Source organism: Triticum urartu, chromosome 7, assembly GCF_003073215.2.
Source record: "Triticum urartu cultivar G1812 chromosome 7, Tu2.1, whole genome shotgun sequence".
Taxonomy (NCBI): Eukaryota; Viridiplantae; Streptophyta; class Magnoliopsida; order Poales; family Poaceae; genus Triticum; species Triticum urartu.
The window spans coordinates 389,990,260-390,006,784 of record NC_053028.1 but is presented as its reverse complement, the minus strand read 5'-3'; the positions used below and the strand labels follow the sequence as shown (position 1 = coordinate 390,006,784).

Below are 16,525 nucleotides of genomic sequence, written 5' to 3'. Positions count from 1 at the left end.
CTGGCGTGTGGGTACCGTTCGTCATTAACTGTTTAAACTAATTAGGGTTTAATTAAACTAACTAGTTAATTAGATTAATTAAACATGATTAATTAACTTAATTAATTAATTAATTTAACTATTTTTTTAATATATTTTTTATAAAACCGTTTTGGGCGTGGGCCCCGTTCGTCATAGACCCTAGTGGCTTAGCGGGCGCACGGGTGCGGGCGTGCGTGCCCGAGGCCACCAGGGGCGGGGAGCACTCGGGTGCCCAGGAGGACACGCGCCGGCGGCCACGGCGCGGACGACCGAAGCCACGAGGGCTGGGGCGGCGACCAACGAGGGGGCCGCGGGTACGGGGCGTCGGACGCCAGAGTGCGCGGCGTGGCGTTGGGCGCAGACGAGGGCGGTTGGCCGGATCGGGGCTGCGGGGCACGGGCGGACGGCGAGCAACGGTGCGGTCAGCGCAGGCGGCGAGCACGGCCACCGGGCGTGTGCGGGAGGGTGACCACAGGCAGGACGGCGCGTGGGCGCGACGAGCGCGATAGGGGGCACGTGCGGGGGCGGTACCGTGCGCGACGACGGGAGGAAAAGGGGAAGGCGGAGGCCGAGGGCCTCACCAGCGATGGAGGGAAGCGGGGGGCGGCGAGGCTCGGGGTCGGCCGACGATGGAGAGGCGGGGACGGGGCAGTCCGGCGCGAGGGTGAGGAGACGACGGCGAACGGCGTCAAGCGACGGGGGCACCGGTTGCCGTCGAGGCAGAGGCGAGGGTCGTCGTGACGGTTGTCGGGGAGGCAAGGTCAGGGGCGACATGGATCGCCCAGATCCAGTAGAGAGAGGGGAATGAGTGGAGGAAGGTGAGGCGTCCGGCGAGGGAGGGTTCTTTGGGCAGCGGCGGCGTTCGTCGGGGCCAGGGCATCTGCCCCGATCCAGATCCAGACGGGATCGGGTGAGGAAGGGGAAGTGGGGAATCGGGGGAGTGGGCATAGGGTTTACGGTTGGGGAGTGGGGGTTATGGGGGAAGCAGGGAGAGGTGGGCCGACCTGGTTCGGGAGGCCAGCTGGGCCGATTGGCCCCATTGGGCCAGGGGTTGCTCTCTCTCTCCCTTGTCCTTTTCTTTTAGTTTTCCTTTTTTAGCAGCTTTTGCATTTTCTTTTTAGCCAATAATGACTTTGCAAAATTGTGCCATTAGCTAAAAAATTTCAAAGAATTAAAGTGCACTACCACAAAAAGGTTGGGAGGCTTTTGGAATAGTTGCCAATTTTATAAATTAAAAAGGGCATTTAATTTATTGCTTAGGTCACTGTTTTAAGTAGTTTAGGCCACTCAAACCTTTTGCAAAAATGTTGGTTCACCACCAATATTAGTTGTGGAATATTTGGCACATGATGAACAATTTTGTTTTCATGTTTGAGAAAATTGAATTTTTGACATAAATTTGAAAATGAGATTTGGACTGGAATAGAATCAAAGTGAGATTAGCAACAGTAACAATGATGACAAGGCATCATTTAAAGGTGATTACTGTAGCATGATTCTCGGGGTGTTACATGTTGGCTCCCACATGTTCCATGATGATCTCATTGGATGAACCACGATGTCGGGGATTCAATCAATCCCGTATACAATTCCCTTTGTCCATGGGTATGTTACTTACCCGAGATTCGATCGTCGGTATCCCCATACCTCGTTTAATCTCGTTACCGGCAAGTCTCTTTACTCGTTCCGTAACACATGATCCTGTGGCTAACTCCTTAGTCACATTGAGCTTGTTATGATGATGCATTACCGAGTGGGCCCAGAGATACCTCTCCGTCATACGGAGTGACAAATCCCAGTCTCGATTCGTGCCAACCCAATAGACACTTTCGGTGATACCTGTAGTGCACCTTTATAGCCACACAGTTACGTTGTGACGTTTGATACACCCAAAGCATTCCTACGGTATCCGGGAGTTGCACAATCTCATGGTCTAAGGAAATGATACTTGACATTACAAAAGCTCTAGCAAATAAACTACACGATCTTGTGCTATGCTTAGAATTGGGTCTTGTCCATCACACCATTCTCCTAGTGATGCGATCCCGTTATCAACGACATCCAATGTCCATGGTTAGGAAACCATAACCATCTATTGATCAACGAGCTAGTCAACTAGAGGCTTACTAGGAACATGTTGTGGTCTATGTATTCACACATGTATTACGGTTTTCGGTCAATATAATTATACCATGAACAATAGACAATTATCATGAACAAGGAAATATACTAATAACTATTTTATTATTGCCTCCAGGGTATATTTCCAACAAAAACCATATAAAATTATTGTAAACATGGCATGAATACTTTATAAATTATAGATACGTTGGAGACGTATCAGATGCCTATATACATGATTATTGCCTTGGATATCGTCATGATTATTTGCTTTTCTATCAATTTCCCAACAGTAATTTGTTTACCCATCGTATGCTATCTTCAAGAAAGAAGCCTTTAGTGAAAACTATGGGCCTCGGGTCTACTTTTATCATATATAAAATCATAAAAATACTCCGCTACGATTTTACTTTATTTATTTTATTTTCTATTTTTGTTCAGTCTATCTACCAAATACCATACAATTTAATCTTGCATGTAACCGCCGAGGGATTGACAACCCCTTGTTCCTGTTGGCTTGCAATGATTTGTTGTTTGTGTGCAGATGCTACCAACAAGGTGTTGCGTGGTTCTGCTACTGGATTGATAACCTTGTTCTTAACCACCTGGGGGTGTGGAAGTAGAGGGGGGAACTGGGGGTGGCGGAGGTGAAACCTGACATAACCACCTGGGGTAGAGAGAGTGCAGTGGCAAGAGGGGTGGAGAGAGGGCTGGATCCGACGAAAGCAAGTCTAGGAGTGGCCAGATCAGCACCATGGTGCCTGCCACCACTGCTCATGGATGCTATGGAGGGGAGCCGCCATCAGTGGAAGCAGCCGCTCGTGGCGCTGCTCATCTTCCCCAAAGGAGCACGGGACAATCGCTCCCCTCTTACCCGATTGGAGGCTCGCTCGCATCCGATGCTCATCATACGAATTGCCGCCTCTCATGGCATCGTTCATCCGACAACGACATACCTTGTGACGAATGCGGATGCGCGGAGGACCGACGCTAGAGGAGGCAGGTGGGGTGCGTGGGGAGTTGCGGGATTTTTTTCTAAGGACGAAGGTGTATGGGAGATTAGGGTTGTGGAATTAATGGCTTAACCGTACATCAAACCATGATTGATGGCTTGATGCTAAACCTCAAGAGGATTTTGATCGTCACATCCTTTGATTAGACATATATAAGATGTAAAGTGCCTGCCTTCCGTGCGAAAGTCCTATTATGATCTCGAGCTCAAATGCACCCCGATGAACAATAAAATCGAAAAAATGTTAAAAAATTCAAAAGATTCTATTTTTTGTGGTATGACAAATGTTTTGTATGCTTGCATCAGCACGAAATCACATTTGTGGAAGTCGTGAAAAAAACAGTACTCCAAAATATTTTCAAAACTAGCATTTTTGGAGCATCGATTTTGTTTTTTTGCCACAACTTCCATAAATGTCATTTCGTGCTAAATTTTTTCAAGCATACAAAACATTTGTCAAAGTTTATCATCAATTTTTTAGATTTCTTTGAATTTGTTTACTAATGTTTTTTATTTTACTGTTCATCAGGATGCATTTGAGCTCCGGAGCATATAGTCCATGTCCCTTTCTGTGGTGATTTTTTATATGAGTAAGTAGATAAGTACTCCCTCCGTCCCGTAATGTAGTCGAAAAACGTTAGTGCATTATGAGACGGAGAGAGTAAATAGGTAGTAGAAGTAGATAGATAGATAGATATATTCTCTTTCCGGCAAAAAGAAAAAAGAAAGGAAAATCAATGATGTCAAAAAGGAAAGAAAGGAAAATCAAACTCGGGGTTTTCGTATTAGGCCAGTTTGGGCCGTACGAAACTGTAGTACTGGACCTATGCTAGTAAACCCCCGTAATATTTCGCCCTACCTTCTCGAGGCCCCGAGCGCGGACACCCCCAAATCCCCGGAACCCTAGTGAAGAGAAGGCTCGAGTTCTACATGGCGACGACGAGCGAGTCCACCGCCAACTCCACCGTAACGAGCGCGACGGCCGACGGAGGCACAGAGCGTGAGCAAGAGCACGGCAATGCCGCGACTGCCGCCCCTGCCGTGGTGCAGCAGGAGGAGGAGGGGGAAGAGTTGATCGGTCCGGGCCCCGCGCCGGCGCGGCAGCGGCAGAAGCGCCCGCTCCAGTTCGAGCAGGCTTTCCTCGACGCCCTCCCCTCCGCCGCCATGTGCGTCTCCTCCTCCTCGCCGTTTAGTGCCATAGGATTTGTGAGGCGCTTGTGTCTGCTTCGTGGAGCAGTGGCTAACTGTGGCGGCGGTTGCCTTCTGCAGGTACGAGAAGAGTTATATGCATAGGGACGTCGTCACGCACGTCGCCGTTTCCCCCGCTGACTTCTTCATTACCGGGAGCGCAGATGGTAATTTCTTGCACACCGTGACCTGTTTTGTGCGCAGTAGTGTTTTCTGGTAGTGGATGAATCGACACTTTAGATCCATGCACCTATCAGTTTCCTTCGGCTTCTGGGAAAAGTTGGCTGATTCTGTTTCATGTTTTCTATTCTCCAAAGGACATCTGAAATTCTGGAAGAAGAAGCCCAGTGGAATTGAATTTGCTAAACATTTTCGGTCTCATCTCAGTCCTATCGAAGGCTTAGCTGTGAGTGCACACGTTCTTATGTTCACTTGTTCAGTTCAGATATTATGATGCTGCATAGTACATTTAGCTTGTTAGTTGCCACTACCTCCGATCCGTAAAAAGTGTTGCAGTTTTGAACTAACCCCAGTTCAAAACTAGTTCAAGACGGCGACACTTATTTTGGATCGGAGGGAGCACTATTGATTGCACTCACTTGCCATAGTACAAAGAATTGCAATTATAGCGTGATCCAGTAATGCAGGTCAGTGTTGATGGCTTACTTTGCTGCACGATCTCTAACGACCGGTCTGTCAAGATATATGATGTTGTAAACTATGACATGATGTTCATGATGCGCCTCCCGTTTGTCCCTGGGGCGATTGAGTGGGTTTATCGGCAGGGTGATGTTAAACCGAAACTTGCTGTTAGTGACCGGAATACATCTTATGTTCACATATATGACACTCATTCTGGTTCAAATGATCCCATCATCTCCAAAGAGGTATTTTTTGTTGTTGCCTTCTATGTTTCTTTGTGAATTCAAGTAACTAAAGGATTTGTACTTACTGAGCTTCTCTCACTGCAGATTCATGCTGGCCCTGTAAAAGTTATGAAATATAACCATGCCCAGGATGTTGTGATATCTGCTGATGCCAAAGGACTCTTGGAGTATTGGTCTCCATCTACCCTTAAGTTTCCAGAGGATGCGTATGTTCTGGCTTCTTGGAGTTATTTTCAGCATCATGTTTCTTCTGATTTTTTCTTTGCCAGAACACTTTGCAGAACAATTGCAAACTTGAGTCTGAGTACATACTTCCACTTTCTAGTACTTTTGGTGAAAACTTGGCAACTGAAACAATGTAACAGATAGTATATGGTTGAACCCTGCAAGTTCTAATTAGGTATTGGTATGCTAAGTAGAGATGCATGAGTTGAACTGTTGAAGCGATAAAATACCAACTTCTGCTGAAAACTGGCAACTGAACAGTGTAACAGTAGTATATGGGCGAATGTGTAAGTTCTTATTAAATATTTGTACGTCAAGTAAAGATGCTTGAGTTGAAGGGATAACATATTTATAATTTTCCAACTTTAAATCTTGTTCTGCACGCCTAGGTGTTTCTGGTTGGATTAGTATTTTAATATCTATACCTTCAACTGCTATAGTGCTATGAGGTCTACTTTCACGATACTTATATTATACATTGATAAATGCATTAACCCATTGACTTATCAATGCTTGACATTGCTATCTGCTTTTCGCAGGGTGAATTTTCGTTTAAAAACAGATACAAATCTATTTGAACTTGCAAAATGCAAGACTAGTGTGTCTGCCATTGAGGTACCTTTTTATGTGATCCTTGTGTGATTAGCGTATACTGCTTCTTCATTACTTAGTTAGGCATACAATTGCACAACAAGGACTTCGAATGCTTTGCAGCAGAATAAATTTATACTCCCAAACAATAACACAGACTGCCACACATTGTGCATTCTTTCTTTCTACCAGCATACCACTTCAATGATAGAGACACCTGAATTTGTAAGATATATCCACCCTATCACATCAGTAGTTGGCTAGATCACTTCATAGATACCTTAATATAATATAATGGGCCAAAAATGATGTCAATCGTTTTGAAAAAAAGAACTACATAGGTCTAGTGCATTATCAAATCTGATACTTTTTAGAAACGACAATCACTGTTATTATTGTAATTATGACTGGAATAGCTCTACTTAATGAGCTGGTCTTTCCCAGGTGAGCAACGATGGCACTCAATTTGTGGTCACGTCCCCTGACCGCAGGATAAGGGTATTTTGGTTCAAAACTGGTAAGTTAAGACGCGTGTATGATGAGTCCCTTGAGGTAAGATACTTCCTCTGTCCAATGCTTGCACATCACAAGTATATATGTTCGGTTTGTAATTTTGGACTGAATATTGTTGCTTGTAGGTGGCACAAGATCTTCAGAAAAGTGATGTTCCGTTGTATCATCTTGATGCTATTGATTTTGGGAGAAGAATGGCTGTCGAGAAGGAAATAGAAAAGACAGAAAATGTTCCTCAACCTAATGCTGTATTCGATGAGAGCTGCAACTTCCTTATTTATGCCACCCTTTTGGGCATAAAGGTATGCCTTCGTTCCTTCCTTTTCCATTGTTTTCTTTAGGGCATGTACAATGGTTGATAAGACAGTCTTATCTTAAGTCTTGCATGTAATTTAGAGATGACAAAAAAGGATGTCTACAATGGGTCGTCTCTTAGCCTTATCTTCAATAACTAGCTATTCCTAAAAACATGGTGAGACAACATATTGTGCTAAGGGATCATCTATTGTCTTCTCTTAAATAAGAGAAGACGAGCCTTTTCTTATGAGTTCTCTCTCCTCCACCTCATCATTTATCCTACGTGTCACTCCTAAGATAGCACCATTGTACATGCCCTTACATTTGGTTCTTTAGGCCCTTCCCAGCGCTCCACGGTGTACAGGTGCTAAGGGTGCCACATAGGCAAAAATATGATGCGGCAAAGCATTTAAAGAGGAGAGAGACCATTATGGTGACCCCAATAAGAACCAATGCTAAGCACGTGGATCTAGACAAAAAGACTATCAACCAGTACATGAAGGAGTTTTATTACTAAACAATTAAATAGAGGAGGCTTAGCTACAAAACCTAAGCACCGATGCATTGGGGACATTAGTTGCTAAGCATTTTAATGCACTTAGCACCTCACTTTAGCACCAATGCATTGGGAGAGGTCTTATGTACTTCGATATTACCAGTCCATTTTTGTTGTGTAGTTACTTTTACATTCTGGTTACAATTCTCAAGGAAATTTATCATTGATGTTAAAGAATCTGACAAAACATTTATACATATATTTGCTCATGGTGAGCCATTGACCTTTTATCACACATACTAAATCATGTTCTGCTCCTAGTCGCTGATCTCATATATGAATAATGACAATGTGTACTTCTGTCTGGCATCTTACACCAGCTACTAAGTGAAACATCTTTCTGTAAGACTTCTAAACATCATATATATGCAGGTTGTAAATTTGCACACAAATAAGGTTCCCCGTATCCTGGGGAAGGTAGAGAACAATGAGAGGTTTCTGAGAATTGCTCTATACCAAGGCGACAAAGGCAACAAGAAGGTTAGGAAAATCCCTTCAATAGCTGCTAATGTCAATGACACGAAGGAGCCTTTGTCAGACCCTACTCTGTTATGTTGTGCCTTCAAGAAACACCGAATATATACCTTTAGGTATGCTAGTTCAAGCATTTCAGGAGAATATTTAATTGGCTGGTTTTAAACTTCCTGGAAGGCTCTTCTGAACTTTGTTCATATATGTTATTTCTTGGAAGTTTAACATCCTTTTTCGTCCTTATTACTGTACAGTCGTAGAGAACCTGAAGAGCCTGAAGATGCCACTAAGGGTAGGGATGTTTTCAATGAAAAACCCCCACCAGAAGAACTTTTGTCTGTATCAGAATTAGGGAAGACTGCTACGACATCACTACCTGACAATTTGGTATGTTTTCTCAACATTTAGATGTGGCTGTTACTCCTTTGGTGAATGCCATTAATATCCGGATTGTATGTGAAATCAGTATCTATCTGTCATTTTGCATTGCCTGAATCTGTTAAATTCTTTATCTATTTCAGGTGTTTCATACTTCAATGGGTGATATTCACTTGAGACTATATCCAGAAGAGTGTCCAAAAACTGTGGAAAATTTCACTACTCACTGCCGAAATGGTTATTATGATAATCTCATATTTCATCGCGTAATTAAAGGATTCATGGTCCAGACTGGGGATCCTTTGGGGGATGGTACTGGTGGGCAATCAATCTGGGGCAGGGAGTTTGAAGATGAATTCCACAAAAGGTATTTTAGCTATATGACACATTTTTCTTGTTTGCACAAATGAGTCTTTTTTTTTTCCTTCTCAATGTACATTAGTCGATTATATGGTAAATTTATTACTCAGGGAAAAACTATTTATGGTGTTAAAAAAACAATATATTTATGGTCGACTAAATACAGTTTTGACGTATGCACTGCCTTGTTGTTGAAGAGACCTTTTATGGATGATCTATCCCTTAGGCTTACAGTGTCAACTTTATTGGTCATATTGCAGCTTGAGACATGACAGGCCATTTACACTTTCAATGGCTAACGCGGGACCAAATACTAATGGTTCTCAATTCTTTATCACCACTGTGGCTACTCCATGGCTAGATAACAAACATACAGTGTTTGGTAGAGTTGTGAAAGGGATGGATGTTGTTCAGGTATCAAACTTTTGCATATTCCCTTTTAGTGCCTGAACGTTGTCTTTTCATTTCCTTTATTGTCTTCTTAACATTTCATTTTGTGTTTAAAGCAAATTGAGAAGGTCAAGACGGACAAGAATGACAAGCCATATCAGGATGTGAAGATCTTGAATGTTACAGTTCCCAAGACATAAGCTCCTGTTTAATCAATTGGTCAGTGGTTCTCTCGCCTTTTTTTCCTTTAACATCACCACTCACTTCACGATTTTGGTCTGTTCTGGACTTAATTTTCAAGTTGCCTTGTTGTACATCTGGGGGCAAACTTGTCCATGTTTGAAAATATGTTCCTGTATTAACAGTCTGTTTATCTAATACTCCCTCCGTCCCAAAATAAGGAGTGAATAGCATAAAACTACCACTTTTCGTGTTAGGGTTCCAAAAAACTACCAAAAATTTGTTTGTTACTGATACCTACCAGAATCGGCGTCGGCTGTTTCATAAAACCCAAATCACTGAGTGCTTATTTGACTGTTTGTTTGACTGTTAACTTACATGTGTGGCCCACATGTCAGTTGTCTCCTACCTCTCTTTCTTCTCTCCCTCTTCTCCCCTGATCTGTCTTGAGCACTGCCTGTAAAAAATGGGAGAAAGCCACCCACTCCGGCGATGCAACGAGCATGCAAGCAGGGCAACGCGGCCGCGCGCAGCGGCACGCTGCAGTAGGAGAGGTGGGCATGCACTGCTTGATCTGGAGCTTGGGGCGCCATGGCGGCTCGGTGTTCCTGCGGGACAAGAGAGCTTAGAGAAAGGGAAATGAGAAGATGGGGAGGAGAGATGGCACACGCACAGCGGCGGAGCTCCCACCAGCGAGGGACACGGGACAACGGGGAGGCTGAACGGTGCTGGACGCGGGACATCACTGGCAAGGAGCAACGACGGCGGTGGCGGCAAGGAGCAGTAGGTAGTAGCGGCAAGGAGCGCAGCAGCTAGCGGCAGGGAGGAGGAGGAGCAGCTAGCGGCAGGGAGGAGCAGTGGCGGCGGCGGCCATAGGCGAGGCAGGTGAAGTCCAGACCGGCTGGATCCTCATGATCTCCGATTGCTTTTTCAAATAAATTACAAGGACCCAATTGCTTACTTAAAATATTTGTAGGGACCTGATTGCTTTTTTTAGAAAATATTTGCAGGGACCTGATTGCTTTAAAAAAATAGGGGTTATTCTGTAAAAATGAGGGCATATTTCTAAATTCTAAAAAAAATTGAGGGATTGAAGAATTTTATTTTTATTTGAGTGAGGAAGAGAAACTCACACATAGGCTCCACAGGTAGGTTAACTGTCAAACAAACAGTCAAAGAAACGGTTATCTTACGTGCAGGCCCCAACTGTCATAATCACGTTCAATTGATAAGCACTCGGCGATTTGGGATTTTTGAAACAGCCGACACCGATTCTGGTAGGTATCAGTCTCAAACAAATTTTTGGTAGTTTTTCGGTACCCTAACGCGAAAAGTGGTAGTTTTATGCTATTTCACTCCAAAATAAGTGACGTGGTTTTGGTTCAAACTAAAAGCATGTCACTGTCTTGAGGAACAAGATGCACAGTTTCTGAGGCTCGGCTGCATGATTGAAAGTGATTAGTAATTCAATCTGTTTTGATGGGCTAGATTTTGTCCCCTATTTTCAATTGTTTTTGCAATCAATAGTATACCATGCCATAGATGCAGGGAGGGTGCGTTTGATTTGTCATAATTAGTTTCCTCTTCCTTTTGGTGGATTTCTTTTCATCAATGTTTGGCTCCATCATTCATTGCCATCGTTCTCATGTCACATACCTTGTGCAGGGTTGCTACATCACGGGCCTTATGATGATTTGCTGACCTGTTGCTACATCAGGAGAGGTGTTGTTTTCTGCTGTGGTGCTTGGAGTTTGCCTTCTTCAGCAGAGGGAGCAGGACCAATGCAACTTGTGTCTTGGGTAATGTCTGCGGTACGAAAGCAACAGTGAGCCTTTGAACGAGAAGCATGGATCAAAAGCAAACCATAACATTTTTCTCTGTCGACAGAATTATCTCCCAACGTTAGTAGGGGAAAGCTAACAGATGTTCCCAATTTTTTCACGGGTTAAGCTTGTAACTTGATGAGAATGGTCAATGGAAAATATTTGATAGTAATAAATTCCATTTATTGTATTTATATATTGCTTAACGTGAGGATTGTTGCTTGCCGATGCATTGGTCACCGGCCCTTTTACGAAAGTATTGGCGGTAGGGTCCGCGTATGCACTGCGCCGCGGAAAACAGAGTAGACTGCCTGTCCTGCACTGCCTGATGTCTCTACTCAGACATCACCAGCCACTAATCTAATCATGCGCCAGATTCCATCGCACAGATGTACTACTACCCATTTATCTAATCATGCGCCAGATTCCATCACACAGATGTACTACTACCCATTTCTCAATCTACTCTTTCTCATTTCCATTGTTCAAGAATTCAGGTCAGTTAATCGTATTCACAAGCTGGCCGAGTCAAATAGCACATATTCATCGTGTTAACTTGTTAGGCCGATTACCCATTAACTTGTGGGCAAAGAAACCCTAAAATTTTGCCCCGTAATCCCTCCTCAATAACTAGGGTTTGACCAAATAGTAGTACTACCTCTCTCAGTTTACAGGGCGTGCGCGTGTCCCTAGATCATCAATTTGACCAACCTAATACAAGTCATATATTACAAAAAATATATTAATATAAACTTCAGATGTTCTATTTTCAAACTGTATAATTTTTGTGTTATATAGTTTATATTAAGGTGATAAAATTGGCAATCTAGGTATACGCGTAGGACTTGTAAACTGAAACGGAGGTAGTATATTTTGGTATATTACATAGTTGAGAGCATGAGAGTATGGTATAATACATAAAAAACTAGATATATGTTGACAAGTTTCTATTTAATCTATCAATTAATGGTCCACCGATTAATCCAGTTAATAACCCGATTCACCGATTAATCGTTACTCCCAAGCCAACCGAGCAGCTATGAGGAAACATTGTAGTACGTCTATCATCATAGCATGCATGCCCGTGGCCACATAAGTACAAATACTTACAAAGGATAGGCACTGAATGCACCATTGAATGAGTGCGACGAGGAATGGCAGTGGGTGATAACGTGGGGTGCGGGGTGCAGATCCTACCGTCAAGGACACTGGTGGTAGGGTATAATAGCCTATCGCCAGAAACTTTGACGGTAGGGTATTTTTCACGTTACGACGGCGTAGTTAAACTCTACCGTCACAAACCGTGGCGGTAGCATGTTATACCATGCCGCCGAGGACTATGACGGTAGGAAAAATGATCATATTTTTTTAAAAAAATCAATATGGGATCAGATTCGGCTAAACTTTCAAAAAAGTTCAAAACATCAAATCTCGCCGGCACCAGGTCGACCGAGGTTGACGGCTGAATTGATGGTGGCTGACCAAGTGTGGACGGACAGGAAGGTGGAATCTGTCCTTCGGTTAGCCGTCGGTGTGTGTGTTCCTTTTCTATCGGTATAATAATGCCACCCGTGAACCTGGACTCGGTAGGAGGCCCATATGACAGTGAATCTTACTTCAGCTCTTAGGTTTGCATTCCATTCTGTTTTTTTCTTTCTCATCCCTGTTCTTCATTCCGGTGGGGAAAGGCTAGTTAGCCGCCACCGAGGAAATAGTGACCCCATTGGGTCAACCCTGGGTCGGCCACGCGGACAGGACACGGCCCGCGCCAAAAGCAGCGGAAACGTAAGCGGCCAACGGAGGTGAGGGAATAAAAAGCCAGCGAACGGCCGCGTTTTCCTCCCACCTTCCTCTCCTCCTCCCCTCTCCTCCGCCCTTCCGTTTCTTCCTCGCAATTCGCTGCTGCGCTCCATCCATCGATCTGTCGGGGAGATGGCGTCGGAGAAGCACTTCAAGTACGTCATCCTCGGCGGCGGCGTCGCGGCGGTCCGTACTCTCCTCCCTCCGAGTCTCTGCTTCCTGTCGTCTCTGTGGAATGCATGTTTTGGTTGGATTCTCACGCTTGTCTCTGTTTTGTGTGACATGACAGGGATACGCCGCGAGGGAGTTCGGCAAGCAGGGCGTCCAGCCCGGGGAGCTCGCCATCATCTCCAAGGAGTCCGTACGTCGCTCTACCTTCCCGCCCGCCGCATGACCTCTTCCCAAATCCAACCATTTCTTCTACCCCAAAACACAAAAAGAAATTTGGGACCGACCCTGTCTAACGGTCAACCTGATGTTGTTGTTGCTCTTGTGTTTGCGTTTTCAGGTGGCTCCGTATGAGCGCCCTGCGCTCAGCAAGGGCTACCTCTTTCCCCAGAGTAAGAAACATGCCCCCCCCCCCCCCCCCCCCCCCCCCCCCCCCCCCCCCCCTGCCTGCAGTGCAGACACAACAGCTGACTGAATTTTTGTTACCCGCCGCAGCGCTTGTCGCTCCACTCTAAACGTGTCTTCCTTCCGTGCAAGCAGATGCCGCCAGGCTTCCAGGATTCCACACCTGCGTCGGGGGCGGCGGGGAGAAGCTCTTGCCCGAATGGTACACGGAAAAAGGTGAGGAATATGTCCTGTCCCCATTGCGGAGAGTGGTTGGTTACCCATTCTTTAAGATTAACCAGAGCAAACTACGTGATGATTAGTCAAAACATAACTGAGGAGTTTTCTTGGAGTTTATGTTACTTTAGAGACCTTTTACGGTACATCTAAGATATATGGGCCATCCATTTTAGTGAACCAACGCATCGGATTGACCAACACCAACAGAACAGCATGTCTCGAGTTTATGTTACTATTATCTGACAGCTTAGGCACCAGAAAAGAGCATCTAGTGTGTTCTCTGTAAGATTTTTGCACTTCTGAGCAAGTGTCTGTCTGCAGGCATTGAGCTGATCCTGAGCACCGAAATTGTCAAGGCTGATCTTGCCTCCAAGACATTGACCAGTGCAGCTGGAGCAACCTTCACCTATGAGACCTTGCTCATTGCCACTGGCTCCTCGGTGAGTTCCCAACTGTTAATTTCTCATTGCAAAATAAATAACCTGCAGCTTGCGCTATTGGTACTGAACTTGTTAATCTTACTTTTGCCGAGTCAGTCTTCTCTTCATAAATATGTGCACTCATTGTATCTGTATTTCTCTGCTTGCTCAGACCATAAAGCTCATTGACTTTGGCGTTCAAGGAGCAGAATCAAACAACATATTGTATCTAAGGGAAATTGATGACGCCGACAAGTTGGTCGCAGCTATGCAAGCAAAGAAGGATGGGAAGGCCGTCGTTGTTGGAGGTGGCTACATAGGACTTGAGCTCAGCGCAGCACTGAAGATCAACAATTTCGATGTCACTATGGTGTACCCAGAGCCGTGGTGCAGTAAGTCTGACTGTTCTTGTCTGTTAAGCTTATTTTTTTGAATATTTAGCAGCAAAGAAACACCAAGGTCTCGATACTTACACACATGGACGATAACGTTGATGCAATCTCACATGGGGAATGCCATCTTTTGCAGTGCCCCGTCTCTTCACTGCCGGCATTGCTCATTTCTACGAGGGTTACTACGCTAGCAAAGGAATCAATATCGTGAAGGGTACTGTGGCCAGTGGTTTTGATGCTGATGCCAATGGAGATGTGAGTTCTGAGTATACTCTACAATTTCAGTTTGATAGTGGTGTTTGAAGTGAAGGACTTGAATCTGTTTTTCTCTCTTTGCTTGGCAGGTTAGTGTGGTGAAGCTGAAGGATGGAAGAGTACTGGATGCGGACATTGTCATCGTCGGAGTCGGTGGCAGGCCGCTGACAGGCCTCTTCAAAGGCCAAGTTGAAGAGGAGAAGGGTGGACTCAAGGTTAGTTTCACTCTTGTGCTGATGAATGCATCCAACTGACACTTGGACAAAATATTATCCAACTGATTGGCTCAACCTAATTAGCAACTGTACACATCACTTTGTGCATCTTGTCCTTGCCGCTGCCTTAAGGTTTGACATTATCTTCTATCTTGTGTTTTCACCCAGACTGACACATTCTTCGAAACAAGCGTCGCTGGTGTATATGCCATCGGTGATGTGGCGACTTTCCCCATGAAGCTGTACGACGAGCTGAGGAGAGTGGAGCACGTCGACCATGCTCGGAAATCAGCCGAGCAGGCAGTAAAGGTGAGCAATCCTCGTTAGGCCCCATTCACAAACCCGGTAGGATTCATTCAACTGTTTGTTTTCCAGTGAAAGTCCACATGACATGTAACACAAGCGTTTTTCAATTTATATGTAGGCGATCAAGGCCAAGGAGTCCGGCGAGTCCGTGGCGGAGTACGACTACCTGCCCTACTTCTACTCGAGGTCGTTCGACGTCGCGTGGCAGTTCTACGGCGACAACGTTGGCGAGACGGTGCTGTTCGGGGACAACGACCCAGCGGCGGCTAAGCCCAAGTTCGGCACCTACTGGGTCAAGGACGGCAAGGTCATCGGTGTGTTCCTAGAGGGTGGCTCCGCCGACGAGAATCAGGCCATCGCCAAGGTCGCCAGGGCCCAGCCGCCGGTGGCCGACGTGGAGGCGCTCGGCAAGGAAGGCCTTGATTTCGCCACCAAGATCTGAAGATTCCTCTTATCTATTCTACGCGTGTAAATTTTGTGTTTGTCCCTCCCCTGCCGATGCTTCCTAGTTCCTAGTTCAGAAGTGTGATTCGATTTTTCATTGGAGTTTGATGGTGTTGCTGTGACCACTATGGCAGAATCCGAATAAATTTAGTAGCATCTCTGGTTCTACATTCTTTTAGGTTATACGTATATCTCTGCTTCTAGTTGGCAAGGCAGAATTTCATGCCAAACGAACAAGACCAAAGGGAACTGGGTTCCAAATGAGGTCTTCCCTGATAAAATTCTTGGTGGATTTTAGTTGAAAATATGAAAATTAATTCTACCATGAACCGATCCCGGTTCGTAGGCCGAACTTTATCAAGCAGAAAAGAAGCAATGCTTGGACAAGTTTGGGGGACATAGCAAGCGCTCTAAGGCCCACACAACGCAATTCATGCTTAGGGGAGGTGCTTAAAAAAACTCAGTTTTTCTGAAACATCGGTGCTAATTTATAGACGGTAAATGCTTAAATCCTATAAAGATAAGCACTCAAGCTTAAGAAAAAATGGTTTTATTTACCAAGCAACCCCACCCCCTAAGTACCTTGCCTTGTACAAGGCCTGAAAAGTGCGGAGTAAAAAGGTGAAACTCCTCGCTTCATGTTTTCTTCCTTTCCAGCTTGTTGCGGGTAATCTGGGCTCTTGTTGCGGGGAATCAGGGCTTTTTTTCGACCTATATAAAAACTGCTAGAATGAGGCCCGACGGTCTTAACTCCTAATGATACTCCTACTGCTATTGCTATTGTTACTGCTTTTGGGCAAATGCAGTGGAATGGTATTTGTATTTGCACCAGAGAAGGAAGCTCGGTGACAGATAAACCGAGATTTAATAATAAGAAGAAAGCAATCAT

General features: G+C 44.9%; 2 protein-coding genes across 2 annotated transcripts; both read left to right on the top strand.

The window, feature by feature from the left end:
• The first annotated feature begins 4,009 nt into the window (after positions 1 to 4,009).
• On the top strand, positions 4,010 to 11,207 carry LOC125524803 (peptidyl-prolyl cis-trans isomerase CYP71). Its single transcript, XM_048689830.1, has 14 exons — positions 4,010 to 4,320; positions 4,424 to 4,509; positions 4,660 to 4,748; positions 4,990 to 5,229; positions 5,314 to 5,435; positions 5,994 to 6,069; positions 6,490 to 6,597; positions 6,684 to 6,860; positions 7,784 to 8,001; positions 8,137 to 8,269; positions 8,404 to 8,627; positions 8,881 to 9,034; positions 9,127 to 9,229; positions 10,856 to 11,207. Exons 1-13 carry the CDS (start codon positions 4,085 to 4,087, stop codon positions 9,208 to 9,210), a joined length of 1,947 nt encoding a protein of 648 aa, XP_048545787.1. The 5' UTR covers positions 4,010 to 4,084; the 3' UTR covers positions 9,211 to 9,229; positions 10,856 to 11,207.
• Positions 11,208 to 12,805: 1,598 nt separating this feature from the next.
• Positions 12,806 to 15,804, top strand: LOC125524802 (monodehydroascorbate reductase 4, cytosolic). The gene is made up of 10 exons (XM_048689828.1): positions 12,806 to 12,999; positions 13,103 to 13,174; positions 13,322 to 13,373; positions 13,522 to 13,602; positions 13,927 to 14,045; positions 14,197 to 14,416; positions 14,553 to 14,671; positions 14,761 to 14,886; positions 15,055 to 15,195; positions 15,311 to 15,804. The coding sequence occupies exons 1-10, from the start codon at positions 12,946 to 12,948 to the stop codon at positions 15,632 to 15,634; spliced, it is 1,308 nt and encodes a 435-aa protein (XP_048545785.1). The 5' UTR covers positions 12,806 to 12,945; the 3' UTR covers positions 15,635 to 15,804.
• The last annotated feature ends 721 nt before the right edge of the window (positions 15,805 to 16,525 follow it).